General features: G+C 42.2%; 1 protein-coding gene across 1 annotated transcript in view; it reads left to right on the plus strand.

Annotated features, from left to right (window-relative positions):
- Positions 1 to 343: 343 nt before the first annotated feature.
- Sdc2 (syndecan 2) overlaps positions 344 to 13,746 on the plus strand; it is a 99,026-nt gene continuing 85,623 nt past the window's right edge. Inside the window, exon 1 of the mRNA XM_057792783.1 lies at positions 344 to 882. Coding sequence (XP_057648766.1) covers positions 823 to 882 — 60 coding nt within the window. The 5' untranslated portion in view covers positions 344 to 822. The remainder of the gene's footprint in view (positions 883 to 13,746) is intronic.

Genomic DNA, 13,746 nt, shown 5'->3' on the forward strand with positions numbered 1-13,746 from the left:
GGTGAAGAGAGGAGAGGGCATTGAGAAGGGGAAAGGGGAGCGAGAAAATGAAAGAGTACTAAGGTTTGCTGAGGCACGTTCCTCGGGCAGCCACAGCAAGGAGTCGCGGCCTCCCACTGGCTGTGGAAGCTGCCAATCGCAGTGTAATCCTGTAAGAATTTCTCCCGGGTTTATCCCGGAGTCATTGCCGCCTCCTTTCCCCTAGTCGCCAGGAGGAACCGGGAGCTGCAGGCGTGGAAGAGAGGGAAGGTGGGGGCGGAGGAGGCGGAGGCGGAGCAGGACCAGGGAGAGGACGCGGAGGGTGTGGGGGGCGGAATCGAGGGGAGGACCCAGGAGGCGGAGGCGCGCAGAAGGAGGGGCGCAGCAGCCAAGCCACTAGCCCGGCCCCGGAGCGCTGTTCTTCAGATACCCCCGGAGCTCAGGCCGCGCGTATCGCGCGTCCCCGCCGCTCTGCACCCAAAACTTCAGCGTAGCTCTTTTTTCGAGCAATCGACTGCTTGCTTCAAATCAGACTGCACTACGACCCGGACACCGAGTCCGCGGAGTGAAAGCACACCGGCGAGAAGAACCAGCACAGAGAAGCAGCCTCACGAAGCACCAACTCCGGGTTGGGAGAGCAGAAACCAACAAGTGAGAAGGCGCCGCGTTACAAGGCGCAGCGCAAAAGCCGTAGCAGGCGCCAGAGGAGACTGCTAACGCCCGGAATCTGAGCCCGAGCTCGAGACGAGCTTCTGCGGCGGCTCAGCTCAGATATTTCTAGGCCCCCTGCGCTGTCCACTGTGCTTCGTTTCATCGCATTGCGAGTCACGTCCCCGGGGGAATATGCAGTGCGCGTGGATCCTGCTCACCTTGGGCTTGATGGCCTGCGTGTCGGCCGAGACGGTGAGTGAGCCAGGCCGGGGACCCGCACTGTTTTGGGTGCCCAGGCTAGAAGAGGAGCCAGCGGGTAATTGGGGAGCGCCACCTGGGGGATCTCCCATCCATAGACGTGGGGCTGACTAGGATCTGCCGGGACAAATGAGCTTGCTTTTCCACCGCTTACCCCTGGTCCGTTCCTTTCACCTCTTGCAGAATTGAGCTGCTACAGAGTGTTAGCCCATGTCTTCGGGGATGGGGGCACAATAATTGCACCTCAAAGGCTCCTAAAGTCACTCTCAACTTTTCGGTCTCAGGGGATTTTGTGGTGTGGCCCAGGAAGGACAGAGGGCTAAGAGTGGCGGGTCGTGAGAGCACCGCTAAGGCAGGAAAGGATCCTGTAAGCTCTCGCACTGGGCAAGCCCCAGGGATGAGTTGGAAACTTTGGGGAGGGGCTGTTGCTCGAGACCCTCTATTCCAGGCTTTGTTCTTGACTGATAGCAAGTTTAGGGAGAAAGAAACTCGAGAGTATGGGGAGAGGAAAGTTTGTAAAAGTTCATTTGTTTGATGCTCATCCACACTCCGTGGAGACACTGTCGGTGGTCTAGTTGGAGATTCTCGGCCGCGTTTTGCGTTCGGAAACGGACCAGGTCTCTGGCCTCTGGTGTCTTCCACGAGCCCTCCTCGTGGAGAGAGGCCCGGGGCTTTAGGGGAGAGAGGAAATTTTAATTCGATGGCATTGGAATGTCGTAAAATGGAAAGGTGAAGGCGCTTGTGACATTGCTATGGTCTGCAGAACCTCTGGCTTCTGGGGAATGAAGACTTGTCTCCTGCCACCCTCACACCGTGTGGGTCTCGTACTCTTGTGAGAGAGACTGTCTTCTTCCAGTGCCAGCTTCATCTCTTGGTGGCTGTGGGGATTTGATTTTTTCTCGAGATTTCCTTTCTGGGATTGGAGTTTGTTTCTCCGAATTGCCCAATGAACGCCCTCTAATGGTAAATGCCTTCCAGGCTCGCTACTGGTGAGGTGGCCTCTACCTGGGCCACTGCAGCTATTTTGGCAGATGGAAGTCAAAGCACCTTCTATTGGCTTGCAGTTCCAGGGCTTCCTTCTCAATTAAGCATGCTGCTCTTTCCTTTCCTCCTGTTCTCTACGCCACTGCTTTGGTTTCTTGTAACTTGTCCAATTCGAATTAATGGAAAGGTCCCTTTGAAAATATTGTATATCTTTAATTGGGCTTGGAAGTCTCTCCTTTTTGACCCTAGGCAATTAGGGATTGGGAAACCTTTTGGCATCCAGCAGAAGATGGACATTTGTGATTGGGAGTGGGGGGGGGGGCGAGATGCTGTGCGGGTCAGAAGGTCGCTGTACATTGTTTGAGAGGCTGGGGAACTTAGAATTGGAAACTGTGTATTTGAACTATTGGGATGTGAAAGTACAGCTCTGAGACCTATGGGATTTCTCACTGGCAAATGATGTTTAATCCGTTGGAATTAGTAATCTCTTCCGATTAATTCTGAACTTTAGCTTGTTGTAAACCAAAAGGGAGCTATTCTGTGTTTGTTTAAGAAAAAAAAACATTGCTCATCTGTTGCAAAATAGGACAACAGAACAATTTAATTAATTTATTTTCAGAGCAGTTCCCTGTAAACTGTGGAGTTGGGGGACCTTTTCTTTATAGTACTCCCTTTAGAGATTTGCTAGGAAATGTTCCCATTTGGGGATTCCAGGGAAGAAAAGCCCTTTGGAGTTTCTGTGTGGGTTTGATAGCTCCTTAAGGGACAATGGGTTTTGTTGCTTTTTTGTTTTGCTTTTTGCTTGTTTGCTTCCTGAAATGTGCTTGTCTCCTCTCCCTGCCACATTTCCCTCAATGTCCTTATCTTTGGAGCTCTACCATTTTCTCAGTTCAAACCAGAACTGAATGTTTTCCAAGTGAACAGCTTTATTGGAAAGATTATGTTTTGAGCTCTTGAACTGTCATTCAAAGGGTGATTAAATATTTTTAAAATGTCAACTTGAGAATCCTACATAGCGCCTTTGTTGGGAAGTGAGTCAGTCTTTCTCAGTAAAAGCTGTTTCAAAACCCAGACCGCTAAGAGCCCGTTTATATTGCTTTCCTGTCTCTTATTTGCTTCACTTAAAGCAGCATAAATATACCCATACTCGAAAGATATAACTTTTAAAAGTTTAGCTATTACAAGACATTATTTTCAGAACTTCGTATTTTAATTTGGAAACTGCAATGGTGTCCTAGGTTTAAAAACTAATGATTGACCTCAAAGATTCTTTTGGCAAGGAAGGAAAAATATTGGCAGCTAGTGAATTCTTTAGTTTTATACTTAGTTCAGAGGGTAGAAAAATGTCTCAGGCACTAAGGTTCAAAACTGTTTGGGGAAAGGATCTAGGGGTCCCCTCCTGAATACAGAGACAGCAGGGACGCCTGTTTCTAGTGATCCATTTATGCTTTCCACTGACAGCTGAAGACTTTCGCTGCCGGGAGGATGTGAAGGGAGAGGCCAGCTGAGTGGAGCAGCAATGACGTGCTGCTAGGTTTTCTGTCCATTTTTTTTACATGACTGTTTATCTTTAGAAATAATATAGTGCAGACTTCTATAAACATATAATTTGAACTGGAAATATGTTTAAGGAAAGGAAGCATTTTGAACTGGTGAAATTTTATAAACATGCTTAGATGTGTGTAAATTAAAAGAAACTCTCAAGTCATTTGGAGCTATGCACTATCCCAAAAGGCATTATGAAAGTCAGGCTCTAGAAAGTTTGCACCAGAAAGGAAGTTAAGGTTGAAATACTATAGTTCTTAGCAGTCTTTTTTTTTTTTTTTTAATGTATTTTGTCAGTTCTAATGGGACAAATTATTTGTGCTGGAGAGTTTGACAGAAACAAAAAACAAAGGCTCTTTATCTCTCAGTTCAATATTAGCAGTAGACTCTCATTTAAGTGGAAAAGCTAGGAGGATGGGTGTTCAAGAAGGAATTTGAGTATGTCTTGGAACTGGAATGCCCTTTTATTTTCATTAAACATGTTAATCAATAAATAGTACTTTTGTATATTTATGAGATGACCTATGGTATTTTGATTCATGTATGCATTATGTGATGTTCAGGTCAAGGTTATATTCCCTGAAGATCAGCCTACCAGTGGACTGTGTACATAATCATTCAAATGGCACCTCAGATAATCATTAGTTGAGAAAGACTTTTAAAATGCCAGCTAGTTTTTCCAAAAGCAAGATCTGTTTTTCAAGCCTCTAGAAGCCCCTCCTCCCCAACCACACACACTAGACCTGACCAAAGGTAACTTGGAGTCTTCTGGGGACTTTCTGTCCGGAGGCTGACTTGGCTATGTAGAGCTTAGCCAGCTCTGTCATTAATTACAGTTTACAACGAGTCTAGTCAAGCCATTGTGCTATTGGCATGTCTGCTGGCTGTGACCCAGCAGGTCCTCTCAGCTGAGGTTCTCACCAAGCTGTCCTTCCTCCCCTGCCAGAAAACCAAACTACAAGATCTTGCCCATCATTCTGTCATTCCCAGGGCAGAAAGAAGGCCTGCCATTCATACCTGTGCCAACAGTACATTCCAGTATCTGAAAGACACCTTATTCTTTCATGGAGTAGGAACCAAAATAAATCTCAGAAGAAAGCCCATACCATGAAGAAGAGCTTTTTTTTTTTTTTTTTTTTTTTTTTTTTTGTTTTTGTTTTTGTTTTTTTGTTTTTCGAGACAGGGTTTCTCTGTAACTTTGGAGCCTGTCCTGGAACTAGCTCTTGTAGACCAGGCTGGTCTCGAACTCACAGAGATCCTCCTGCCTCTGCCTCCCAAGTGCTGGGATTAAAGGCGTGCGCCACCACCGCCCGGCTGAAGAAGAACTTTTATTGAGAACATGGTGGTCTTGTTTTAACCTTTTAGCCTGCCACACCATTTTAATTCTAGTCCACCGACAGGAGTTTTGAAGAAACTCTTGATTCATTCATTCACTGAGGTTCCCGTCTATACCCCGCCTGTGAAGTCACCATTTACTCAGCAGGTGACTCTTCCTACTAGGTGTTTAGGTGCTGGGATTAAGCCTGCAAATCTTCAGTGTCTTCTTAGTAGCTGTGTAGCTACCATTCTTGGACTGGTGTTGTCCTGCTCTGTGGTTTGCCCTTGATCACTTTGATGATGTTGCCTGTGGTCCAGAAACTCCCTTGTGTACTAGTCATGGTTTGGAGTCTGCATGCCTTGGGCAGATTTGTAAGCTGCTCCATTCTAGTGCCACTTCCTGGTTACTCCTTCCTGGCCACTGTTGTAATCATTCCTTAGACACAGCTGACTTTTAAACATTCCTCCTTTAAAATTCTGTGCATTAAACCTAAGCTTCAATAGCTTTGCATGATTAGTCCAGTCCAACCTCCTCAACAGACCGACAGAGTAACTGGAAGATCTTAGAGGCTTATCTTAAACTTACACGGTCAGAACCTCAGTGAGTGAGAATGGTGGAATAATTTGTATCTTTTACAAAGCATCTCTGGGAATCACAGGTTGCTCCATAATTATGGCTTGCCCGGTAGCCCTTCTAGACCTCTTAGCTGTGGCTGGGTGAAAGCATAAGTGGTTTGCCTTTGGGGGGCCAACAGGCCTGGGTTCCTATGACGGTGATTTGCCATTCTTTCATTATGTTAGAGCTCACACAAAAGACAATGCTCCAAGCCACTTACAAATGCATCTGTGTGAGTGACTTGGACCCTCAAAATGATCTTGCAACATGAATGTTGACTGTCTTGAGGGTTCAGTAAGTGTACCTATGAATGGCAGAAAGCCCTAAGTGACTTTCTTCCTGTCTCTTGGCTTGTGTTCTTGGCTATGGAATACAGATACTACATGAAGTGTTCTTTGAGGTCGCTTACCCTCTTTTGTATCTCATTCCAAGATTGGCACCATCTGAAGGGAGGGGTGGTGCCTATAACTCTGCTCTGCACAGCACTGAATTCAGATAGAGCCAAGACCTGATAAACCACTATGAATTGTGAGACTTTCAGCATGGATGCTGAAGTACTGGGCAGACAAGGATTAATGGGCACTTCTCCCCAGCTTAGTTTTGCACAGCTCTCTGGTGCTAGTATGCTTGGGAGTTCTCTGAATCCACCAGCTCCATGTGGCCTGTGCCAGTTGGCAGCTTTTTGTCCTTTTTGCCTCAGCTTCATTATCATGACAGGGAAAGCCAGAAGGTAAACAAGACACTGATGCAAAGTCCAGCATGTTAGTTGTGCTCGTTTACCCGTGGTCCTGTATTCTTCAGCTTGATAGAGAGACCAACCATACATTCAGAGGTTTTAGGCCTCAGTCACATGTTGGTGTGCTGCTGGGACCTGGGATTCAGAAAGGGAATGTTTTCCTTTTTTCAGGGTTGTAAATATGAGGAAACTCTCCACTTAGCCATCTGAGCTTCAGGTCCTATTATTAAATATATACATCACCTTTAATGCCAACTCATGGGAGGCAGAGACAGGTATATGTCTTGTGAGTGTGAGGGCAACCTGGTTTACATAGTGAGTTCTAAGCCAGGCAGGAAACATAGAGATACATTGTTTTGCTATGTGTTTAGCTTTGGAAGCGATCATTTAGTTGATTTAGAATTTTTTAAAGATTAATTTTTTATTTTTATGTGCATTGGTGTTTTGTCTGCAGCGTATGTTTGAGGGTGCCAAATTATCTGGAACTAGAATTACAGACAGTTCTGAACTGTATGTGGGTGCTGGGAATTGAACCCGGGTCCTCTGGAAGAACAGCCACTGTTCTTAACCCCTGAGCCATCTCTCCAGTCTGAGATACCTTGTTTTAAAAGCTGAAAATCTCAATAACATTGTTAACAATCTGTTTTTAGGACAGATTGAGTTTAGACAAGTATGGGAGAGGGTGCTTTTGAACTCAAGGGACAGAATTGAAATGGAATTGTGAATGTCTGTCCTTTCCTGGAATATCTCAAAGAGTTGATAAGACTTGGGGAAGGAGAGACCCTTGCAGTCAACAGAGAGTTTCCATTTAAATTTCTTAGGACCAGAGTGAAGAATGCCCTGGCCTACTAGCTGAGAAAACTGCTGTTAAAGACATGCTTTAAATTTTCTTTCCTCTACAGTTGAATATGTTTTATGAAAAGTGTTACAAAGATCTAGAGACTGTGTGATCTCTACAGAGTATTTTGTTGTTTCTTTTTCTTTCTTTATTGTCCAGGGACACCCAATACCAATAGTACTGATCCTGAGCCTGCACTAATACAGTGGGCCACAGGAAAATGTCACATGGAACAAGATCTAGAATTATTAAGGGAAAATTACAAAGAGTTACAAAAAGCCAAAGATATATTTTTTTTGCTGTAATTTTTTTCTTAGTACTGAAAGAAAAATAAAATGAAGGTAAGACTTCTTCAGAACAGGCCCACATGGGTCATTGTACACATGTTAGTTATTAAGGACTGATTCCCTCTGGGCATCAACAAAACGATGGAGCTGAACTGGAGAAGCTCTCTGCTGTTAATATTTAGTGTTTTTCTCTTCTTTCAGGGTATTGTTGGGGAAATATTAGATTAATCCAATAAATAAGTAAATAATCATTTGTGAGCTTTTAAAACTTTATTTTTAAATTAACAATTGAACAGTATATATGCTTATTGGGTAAATATGTTTTAAAGTGAAACACTTCTGAGTTTACTTTTGAAGCAAGGAATCCTCTCACAGTACAGAGAGGTAAGTTGTTTGCGGTAACCAACAGTGACCTGTTAACTTGAATACAGCATTTATCATGTACCGGGATTGGTTACTTGCTCTGAATACTCATGGCCGAGCTTGTGGTGGTTTTCTTTATGCTTATAAGCTATTATAATTGTAGCACTATGGCCAGTTGATGGGGTGGGATTCATTTTCATTCTAGATAGGGGTCAGCGTGACTCGTTAACGACATTTAGGAGGCCATAGGCAGTGCCTTCCTCTATTTCCGTCTTCCGCACTGGAGTTTAGTCTGAATGTGGAGAATATAAGCAAGAATGAGAAATGAGCAGGCTCTTTGGTAGGCTGGCTCGAAGCCAGGACTCTAGAGTTAAGATTAACCTGTGGTAGAAAATACATTTATCTTGTAACATTGGGCATATTTATTAATCTCTGAGCTGATTTTTGTCACCTGTAAAATGAACCATGCTAAAATAATTTCTTAGAATTTTGTGAGGTAAAATAGATAGGCTCTTTTAGTAAGTGGCATATGTATGCCCTGTGCTGTGTTAGTTATAATTCCTGCTTTTCTGCCTCCTAAGGAGCAGGAACTTGACATAACATACTTCATGAGCTCACGTGTAAGCTCTAACCAAGAGAGAACTAGCTTTCTGTAGCTAGCTCTTGCTTTCATCTTGAGGTACATCATCTCTATGCTGAGATATGAAGCAGACGCTGATACTAAGCTGTTCTCTAAAAGTGAGTGATGTGAGAAAATGCATCATTTAATCTCTCTGATTGATGAAAGGCTCCTCACAGGGACTGGACAAACACGTAAGTGTTAGATGTGAAAAGTCCATCCCTGGTAGATATTTTACCATTACAGATATGTCCAGAGGGAATGAGCATAGCTGGAAAACAGTGTTTTCAAATGGGCTCATTGAAGCTCTGATTACAATAGTTTAAAAAATGAACACAACCAAATATATAATATTAAGGCTCCAATGCACATTAAATCTCATGTAGGTGTTAAAAATGTATTTTCAAAATAGAACTAGTTGGGGGCTTTATATAGATTAAAAACTACGATTTGAAAACTTGTACAGTTTTATACAAGTTTTATAAAATTGCTGTTTATATTAAGACTATATATGTAAATTTATATATATATATATAGATTATACAGCTATCCATCTACTACACACAGAGTTGTGTGTGTGTGTGATGGAATTGTAGACAGAATGAGAAACACACACACCAGTGCTTTAAATTGGAAATATCAGAGTAAAGTTGATGGATAATATTAATATCCTTATTGTGGTATTTACTAAGGTTTTGTTAAATGTTATCAGCTAGTGGGCTTGAAAGAATTTTGCTGATTATTTCTTACAGCTAGGCTTGAATATGTAATTGCCTCCTTCTCCTCCTCAAAAAGAAAAGGCCACAGACATGGAGGGCTTTACTAGTCAGTACTGAAGGCGCTTCAAGGAGCAAGTGTTTGTTGTCCCAGAGCTTAGAGAATGAAATGATTGGAGTCTCTTCTTTCCCATTGTATGAGGTTAGCGCTGCCCTATGTCAAAGTCTGGAAAACAAATCTATAGATCAGTTTCATGCCCCATTGGTGCCATAATTTTAAATATGATTGCACATTGCATGCAATCACAGTGTTTATTAAAAGAACAGTATGAATTCATATAGGACCTACCCAAGGAATGGTTTGACATCAGAAAAGCAATGCAGTTATTAACACTTCAAGGTGGATAACAGTATGGTCATCTCAACAGATGCAGAAAATCACCTGATACAAGCACACAGAAAAGTTTGGTACACTGGTCCTTAAATTCTGGTAAATGGAAGGTTTACTATATTAGGGTTAGTTCATCTGTGCCAATGACTTAACTCACTTGACGTGTTTAGGAACCAAAAAGCCACTGTGTTAGGTTGTTAGGCAACAGTCTTACTGTATGAGTGACAGGTGGGTGGTAGTCCTCCAAAGGCAGGGCTGCACCACATCTGTTTTAACTCATGTGAAATTCTGGTTTGAGCATCACCGGTCCCCCCTGTGCACTCTCTGAATTCAGATGAATGCAGGAGTTCATGTTAAGGCTTTGGAGCTCTGTAAATCACAGTCTGGTCTCTGATGTCACTATTTAAAAGCCACGTGACCCAGAGATGTTTCTTACCACTTCCAAACTTGTTTCTTAATGTAAAACTAAGGCTTATATAGTATTTGCTATGTTGATACTTTGAAGATTAGCTTTATATTTTGTTGCTTTGAAGATTAATAGCCAACATAAGACTTGACCTATAGCTGGCATTTTAAACATGTTTGTTTTACTTTTCTTTAACCTTTGATGAGAGTTTATAAAATGTATATATACAAATACGTGTGGACATGCCTTGCATTTCTGCATTTCTCGCTTGCATCTTGTGACATACACCAAGTGGCATGCATTGTCGCAAATATAGGACCAGCCGTTTGTTTATTTGGACAGGGAAGATGAAGATGCACTGCTGAGTTCCGTTTTTGCTTTCCGTCATCACCACCGTTTTTCTTGAGTTACACTGAAAGCACACAGAAAACCTACAAAACAACTTTCATTAAGACAGGAAAGCTGAGAGTAACTCTTGAGATTATAATTGTGAACTGCTCAGAGAAAGAAATATGGATCCTTAAATTCTAAACACCAAGTGAACTAAGTTCACTAATAAGTTAAAAATTCACATCCCACTTCTGACATCATTTATCTAAGTGAGATATTTTGATTTGTTTGTATTATATTTGATTAGATTTTGTAATTATTCTGATTAGTTATTGAATTAAGTTTTATGTTTAAGTGGTCTGTTAACACTTAACATTCATCATTATATACTAGCTCTTGACTAGTTTTTCAAACTAAAAACAAATTTTGACTTAGAGCTTACTTCTTTCAGTCAACTCTTATTCAATTTTGGTTACTTAATCTTTTGTAGTTTTCCTTTTTAATCCTTGTAACAATAGTGGATTTTGGAGCTGGAATAGTTATTTTTTAAAATATTAATGGGTTAATTTTTTTGTGGGGGCAGAGTCTTACCATGTAGTCCATGTTGGCCTATAACTTTGTGATCTTCCTATCTCAGTCTCCTTAGAGATAATAGCATCAGAATGTATCATCACATCCGGTTGTGTTTTGTTTTAACATGGATTTGGTGGATTTGTGTGTGCACACACGCACACATGTTCATTCCTAGCATGTGTGTGGAGGTCAGAGGGTCACTTTTAGGAGTTGTTTTTCTCCTTCCACCATTATAGGTGCTGATCATCGAACTCAGGTCATCAAATTTGACTGCAATCATTTTTTTTCCTGCTGAACTTTCTCACAGGCCCCTGGATTTGACATTTAGTATGTAATACATCAACCAAGGTGTCATAGTTAGTGACATAGCATTAAACATAGAATTCTATGTTAACCTAGCTTATCTCACCTACTAGTATTTTTTAATTTATTTCCATCAAGGATTTCTTTTCTGGCTTCTCTGCTATTCCTTATGTTACTGTTCTGACACACATGTGAAGAACTGAATACCAACAAAGCATTGCTATATGCAATATACAGCATCAGTATGGCTCATGCTTTGTGTAACATGAATAATTTAAGGTGATATTTAGCTAATTCACTTATTTCTAGCAAAATCATACTCTAGCTAATTCCTTCATGAACCTTCTCACTAGTTGTGAAAGGAAGAGACAAGACCCCAGGGATTGAGAAGAACCAGATTGATGGGGACTGAAATCAAGTTGATTTATAAATCATAGGGATACTGTAAAGATAAAAGAATAAGGGCTAGATGCAAAACCCTTGTGACTTAAGACTGCATTTTTTTCTCTGATGGGAAAAAGCTGCTATTGTAGGTAGAGAGATAAAGAGCATTCCTTGAATTATTTTTACAGCATGTCAGCACTACACAGGAGGTGAGAATCCAGCATGACCATGGCCCACGTGAAGATTCTTCTTTGCTCCATTCTTGTTGCCCACATTGGGGGTAGATTAATCCTTTACTTCAACAGTTTCCTCTCAAATACTGCTTTCCTAAATTACTGTATCATATAAGTGCATTTGTTTCAGCTTTACAGAAAAGAAGTTTGTGGGATGATTTTAAAAAAGAATTTATTGAAGGGCAATAAAATGAAAGATGACTATCTCTGCTCTCCTGTTTTGGGGTTAGGATTGTGGTCCATACTTTCCATTCATTATTTGTGATTGTCACCTGACTTCCAGGAAGGGTGACTTGCCAATTTGTAGTCTACACTCCCTGCCCCCAAGTTAGAGCTTCAGTGTTTCTGACTTGTTGTAAAGCCCTGTCCTGCTACCATAGTCTCTCAAGAGCATAGTGAAAGTTTCAAGTGTCCCTAATTTTAATTCAGTTCATGGGTTCAGGCTGCCATAGCAATGTGCCAGTTTCTTCATTCACCTGACTACCCTAATTCTTTCAGCCATTAGGGTTCAGAGTTCTTTACCAACATGTAATATTTTGCTTTGATAGATTCTGTCTACATGCTTCCCTTTGGTGGTCAGGAAGCTAAGAGATAAACTTCACTGAAATCTATTTGTTTTGGGTATTGGAGATTTAATCTAGGACCATGTGAATTACACATCCTCACTACTGGGCTGCATCCCAAAGACTCAGTGGGAATCTCCTTAAATTCTAGGTCTGCAAATTTCTGGTTGTGATGTGGGGGAAGGTCATGTAACTTATCTAGAATTATTTCCCAAGCTTTCTCAGGCTTTCTGTGGATTGTTATCCACATGTTGGGGGCCATTCTGTAGTGGGGAGCTGCGGGCCTCTTCCCACAGCCCGGCTCATGGCTGCCTGGCTAATTTTCACATATTAATTTAGCCCATTTCTAATCATCTGTGTAGCACCCCAAGGTGCGCTTACTGGGAAGATTCTAGCCTACATCCATCCTGGGTCGGAGCTTCATTGCATCTGCCCCAGAGAGCAGGGCTAAGGCGTCTGAGTTCACTTCCTCTTCCTCCCAGCATTCCGTTCTGTTTACTCCACTCACCTAAAGGCTGGTCAATCAAATGGGCCAAGGCAGTTTCTCTATTAGCCAATGACCTTCCTCCATCACCTTCCTGAGTTGCTGGCATGGTTCTGAGTTAATTCTGGCAAGTCAAACATTTAGAAAACTATCCTGTATGACGTTTGCAGTCTCAGTGCTTATGGTGATGGAAATGGATGGCTCATAAAATAGATTCATCAGACAAGAGTGTCCTATGAACAAGAGATGGGGTGGGGAGTGAGGGTGTCGCTGACCAGGTAAGAATATTAGAGGCAAAGTATGACTTTCCCCCTTTCTGCTTCCCTCTTCTCTGTGTGGCTGTTTTGTCTGGTGGAAGGAGGGACAGTTTTAACCTTAATAGGCTTCTCATCTGGGTGTGGAGGGTTCAGAGTATTCTTCTTAACTTGTGGTATACGGTATCATATCTGGAGGTTTCTGACTCATGCCTGTCATCCTAGCATTCAAGAGGCTTAGGAAAGCAGAAAACATGAGTTCTGGGCTTTCCTAGGCTTCAGAGTGAGACTTTAATTTCTTATTGTGTCCTTTTCATCTAGGCCTCAAGGGTGGGGCCCAGCTGTTAGTTTTATAGAAACCCCTTAAGTGAATTTTATCTTAGGCAAGATAGGATCTTTGCTTGATGGCTCTTCGGTTTTCTCTGTCCTAGGAGGTCCTCTGGCAGGCAGAACTTCAAGCTCCAGGAACCTAATGACTTTGCCAGGCTCCTGCATTTAGGAAGAAGAGCTGGTGTTGTTCTTTTCCACCTTCTTCTCTTTCCCTCACTGAAATGTGTATCTGCTGGCGGTACTTTTTGATAATTGTTTCCCTGAGTTATGATATATTTGGGAGTTCTTGAGACAAAGATGGTACCTTTGGAAATTAATTTTGTCTTAAAAAAACAAAACAATGTCCTTACAAAATAGTAACAGGGGAGCTGGTTCCATCCACAAACTGCCTTCCTTGCAAGCACAAGAGCCCGAGTTTCATCTCTAGCACCCACCTAAAAACAGCCAGACTCAATGGCATGTGTTTGTAATTCTAGCACTGGGATCACAGGCTGACCAGCCTAGCCTCACAACAAGGTGCATGGTTCCTGAGGTGGACCTCTGTTCTTCCATATGAAGATTCGCCCCTCTGTGCACATGTACCTGC

This window comes from Chionomys nivalis, chromosome 17, assembly GCF_950005125.1.
Source record: "Chionomys nivalis chromosome 17, mChiNiv1.1, whole genome shotgun sequence".
Taxonomy (NCBI): Eukaryota; Metazoa; Chordata; class Mammalia; order Rodentia; family Cricetidae; genus Chionomys; species Chionomys nivalis.